General features: G+C 48.5%; 2 protein-coding genes across 2 annotated transcripts; one reads left to right on the top strand and one right to left on the bottom strand.

The window, feature by feature from the left end:
• Nucleotides 1–967: 967 nt before the first annotated feature.
• Nucleotides 968–1,559, top strand: A1O5_13475 (uncharacterized protein; the record flags this gene model as incomplete). Its single annotated transcript, XM_007754040.1, has 2 exons — nucleotides 968–1,346; nucleotides 1,399–1,559. The coding sequence occupies 2 exons, from the start codon at nucleotides 968–970 to the stop codon at nucleotides 1,557–1,559; spliced, it is 540 nt and encodes a 179-aa protein (XP_007752230.1).
• Nucleotides 1,560–1,862: 303 nt separating this feature from the next.
• Nucleotides 1,863–2,927, bottom strand: A1O5_13474 (uncharacterized protein; the record flags this gene model as incomplete). Its single annotated transcript, XM_007754039.1, has 1 exon — nucleotides 1,863–2,927. The coding sequence occupies one exon, from the start codon at nucleotides 2,925–2,927 to the stop codon at nucleotides 1,863–1,865; it is 1,065 nt and encodes a 354-aa protein (XP_007752229.1).
• Between the last annotated feature and the right edge of the window lie 200 nt (nucleotides 2,928–3,127).

Below are 3,127 nucleotides of genomic sequence, written 5' to 3'. Positions count from 1 at the left end.
GATTGTTACTAGGAACCCTAACCCAGTTAGGCCCCAGTAGGATCTCTAACACTTACCTCGAAAAAGGATAAAAAGTTCCAACTCTAAGTTAGCTCTTCAATGTTACGGATTCGGCTAAATATCGGAAGGACGGACGCCTGATACATCGGAGAATAATCAGGCCACCAGCTAAGAGATGCGACTCAAGGAGTGCATCCCTATCACTAGCACACTCCCCGCATAGGAGGCGCACTCTTTCCTCTCTTACGCTTTGAGTCGTGTACAGTATCGACCATATACTATAGAGATAACTTATATATACGCTTATCGTTAGATTCTGCCTACTTGCCAAGGAATCCCTAACAAGATGTTAAGCAGTGTCGGCAATTAGAACGGAAGAAGATAACTCAATAAGATCTAGGATATTATTCGGCATCGAAGCTATAAACTCCTTAAAATCCGACCAAGGGGCACATATACTTCGATTTACTCGTTGTAAAGAGCATAGCTGCCGTGCCAGTGCAAAATTAAGGGTAAATCAAGGGTAATGAAGAACCTAGAGTAGGCGCAGCGTTTTGTATTTGGTCTTTCCTTGGAATCAGCAGCCTGAGAGTCGAGAGAAATGCTATCTTGCAGGCAAATGTCTTCGTCGGAAAGGAATTAAACAACTTGTCCGCGATGTCGAGGTAGACGATCAGGTCTAGGGGCGACAAGAGAAAGAGTTAAGTCGGCTTGGGTGATGGCGGCTTCCCCTAAACACTAGCGTATTTCTCGGATCAGTTTATCCGAATATTCCCCGCGCTGCCTGCGGATTTTCCAGCAAGCCAAACATTTTATTAAGTCTTCGAGAAGGTCCTTTCAACGGACACACGAACCAAGACTGAAGTTTTATACAACACAACTCTCCTCATCATGACGGATAACGAGTCATCAACACCTCGATCTTCAAGAGACGGTCGAAGTAGCCTGTCACCACGACGGCAACGTAATGAAGATCACCCATGACGCAAAGACCATGGTTTCAAGTGGAAAGAGAAGCGGCGAGACGACGAGGACTCGTCAAGAAGAGACAGAGACTCGAGACTCCAACGAGGCTACAGGGACCACTACCGACCCAAGGTCGAGATCAATATCCAGAACCCCTCCGCGAAGACGTTCACCCCGAAGACATGACCGAGATCGCGAGAGAAGACGAGATCGAGACCGAGACGAGCGTGAGCCGCGCGAAGAAAAGAAGGAAAAGCGTGAGAAGAAAGAGAAGAAGCCTGCTGCACCGGCGGTACCTGCACAACCTATGATCACCGTGTGGGTCAACGATAGACTAGGCACGAAGCAGCCAATTCCATGCCTCGCCATAGATCCTATCAGTGAGTATAACTCCCTAACATTGAGAAGACTTGCAGACTGACAACGCGACAGAGGACTTCAAGGTAATGGTCGCCATGAAAATTGTTAGAAAACCCCACGAGATACTCCTCAAGCGACAAGGTGAAAGACCGTTCAAGGATCAATTGACTCTACAAGACTATGGGGTCAGTAACAACGTACAGCTGGATTTGGAGGTCGACACTGGAGATTAAGGACGACGAGGTGTTCGGCTCAAAAAAGGAAATGAATCGACGATTGATGGCCATGTATTGCTATGGTGCTCCTCCATGAAATACCCAGTAATGAAAGTCTTTGCAGTATGACAGGGTAGAGTGCATTTAAATTCGGAATCTTCAGAGTAAACTCCAGCAGTTTAACAGTCAAAACAATCAATCAGCGCCAATGAAAAACTATCCTTTTCCGACCAAAAGAGCGATCTCATAGCTTGTGTTGCTGTTGCTTAGTGTTGCCAGATAATGAGAACCTCATGTTGACGGGAACTTTGACTTGCCATTTCAGCCCAGCTTCTTTGGCGGCGCCGATGCCTTTTCTCCGAGTTCCGGCTCGGTTTCCTCGTCCGTGGAAGAGTCGTAGGGCTCCTTCTCCTTCTTCTCCTGCCGACTGACATCTGCAGACTTCACTTCATGTCCACCCGTTGACAGCGAGCTCCACCAGCTTATACCGCCTGGCCGGCTAAAGTCGCTGGACTCCGGGCCTCCTGTGTTGTCTTCGCGCTTCGCTTCCGTGCCGAACTGCCACCATTTCTTTGAGGCTCGTAGTTTCTTTGCGGCCTCTTTGGCATCTTGCTGCTCCACCTTATGTATGAAGCGCTCTACCACAGCGATGGTATCCTTATCTTTTGTTTTCTGCGCAGCCTTCAGCGGCTCCTGTAAATAATCCTCCATCCCAACTTGTCTCCTCCTGGCATGGTCTTCGGGTAAGAGTACCTCAACTGCGTCCGCACGCTTATGATTAATTGCCATAAGCAGCGGGGATATTAGAAACCGAGTCTTCGGGATCATCTTCTTGATGACATCTATCGGTTGATTGTATTCGATGGCGGGGCACAATTCGGCTCCGCCATGGACGAGGTATCCGCCATCGTTCATGGATATTGCTCCGTGATCTAGAAGAAAGTGAATGAAGGGTCCATTCTCCGGCCCCTGTGCAATGGCTAAGCTCATCATAGACGTCCTATGGTCATCGAATGAGTAGTTGACAATTCGAGGGCAGTAGGAGTGGATTAGCTTGAGCATGTCAAGGTTTCGCGTTGTCCCCAGCGCCCTGACGATGCAAGGATTATGAAAGTCGTATGTGGGATACGTAGAGTGCAGGCATCGGACGATTGACTGTTGCCCATGAGAAATGGCTGCCTTAAATAGCAGATCTGTCGCGGGTGCGCCTTCTTGTTTTGCTTGGCAATAAGAAATAGGCTCGGATCCGTCCTTGACATGGTGTTTGTCGAACACATTCTTTAGCTCAAGGAGCTGACCAGTCTTGCATGCTTCGATCATGGCTTCCTGGTGAGGAGAAAGTGTCTCCCATGGCTTCGGCTGAGGTGCGGGAGAAGATTGAGCCATCTTAGGAAGTGCCGACCGAGCAGATTCAGACAGATGACTTTTGGGAAGAGAAGTTACCCTCGATAACTCTCGACATAAAGCTGAATTGCGAGGATATCTTTCTTTAAGCCGCGAAACTTATTGTCACGCCCAGAGGCAGTCATTCAGCCACATAGCCTAAAATACTCACAGGATGCGACCCGGCGCTTAGAAGCTCGGTT

Source organism: Cladophialophora psammophila (genome assembly GCF_000585535.1).
Source record: "Cladophialophora psammophila CBS 110553 chromosome Unknown aczJe-supercont1.96, whole genome shotgun sequence".
NCBI classification, from domain to species: Eukaryota; Fungi; Ascomycota; class Eurotiomycetes; order Chaetothyriales; family Herpotrichiellaceae; genus Cladophialophora; species Cladophialophora psammophila.
This window is presented reverse-complemented; position numbering and strand designations above follow the sequence as displayed.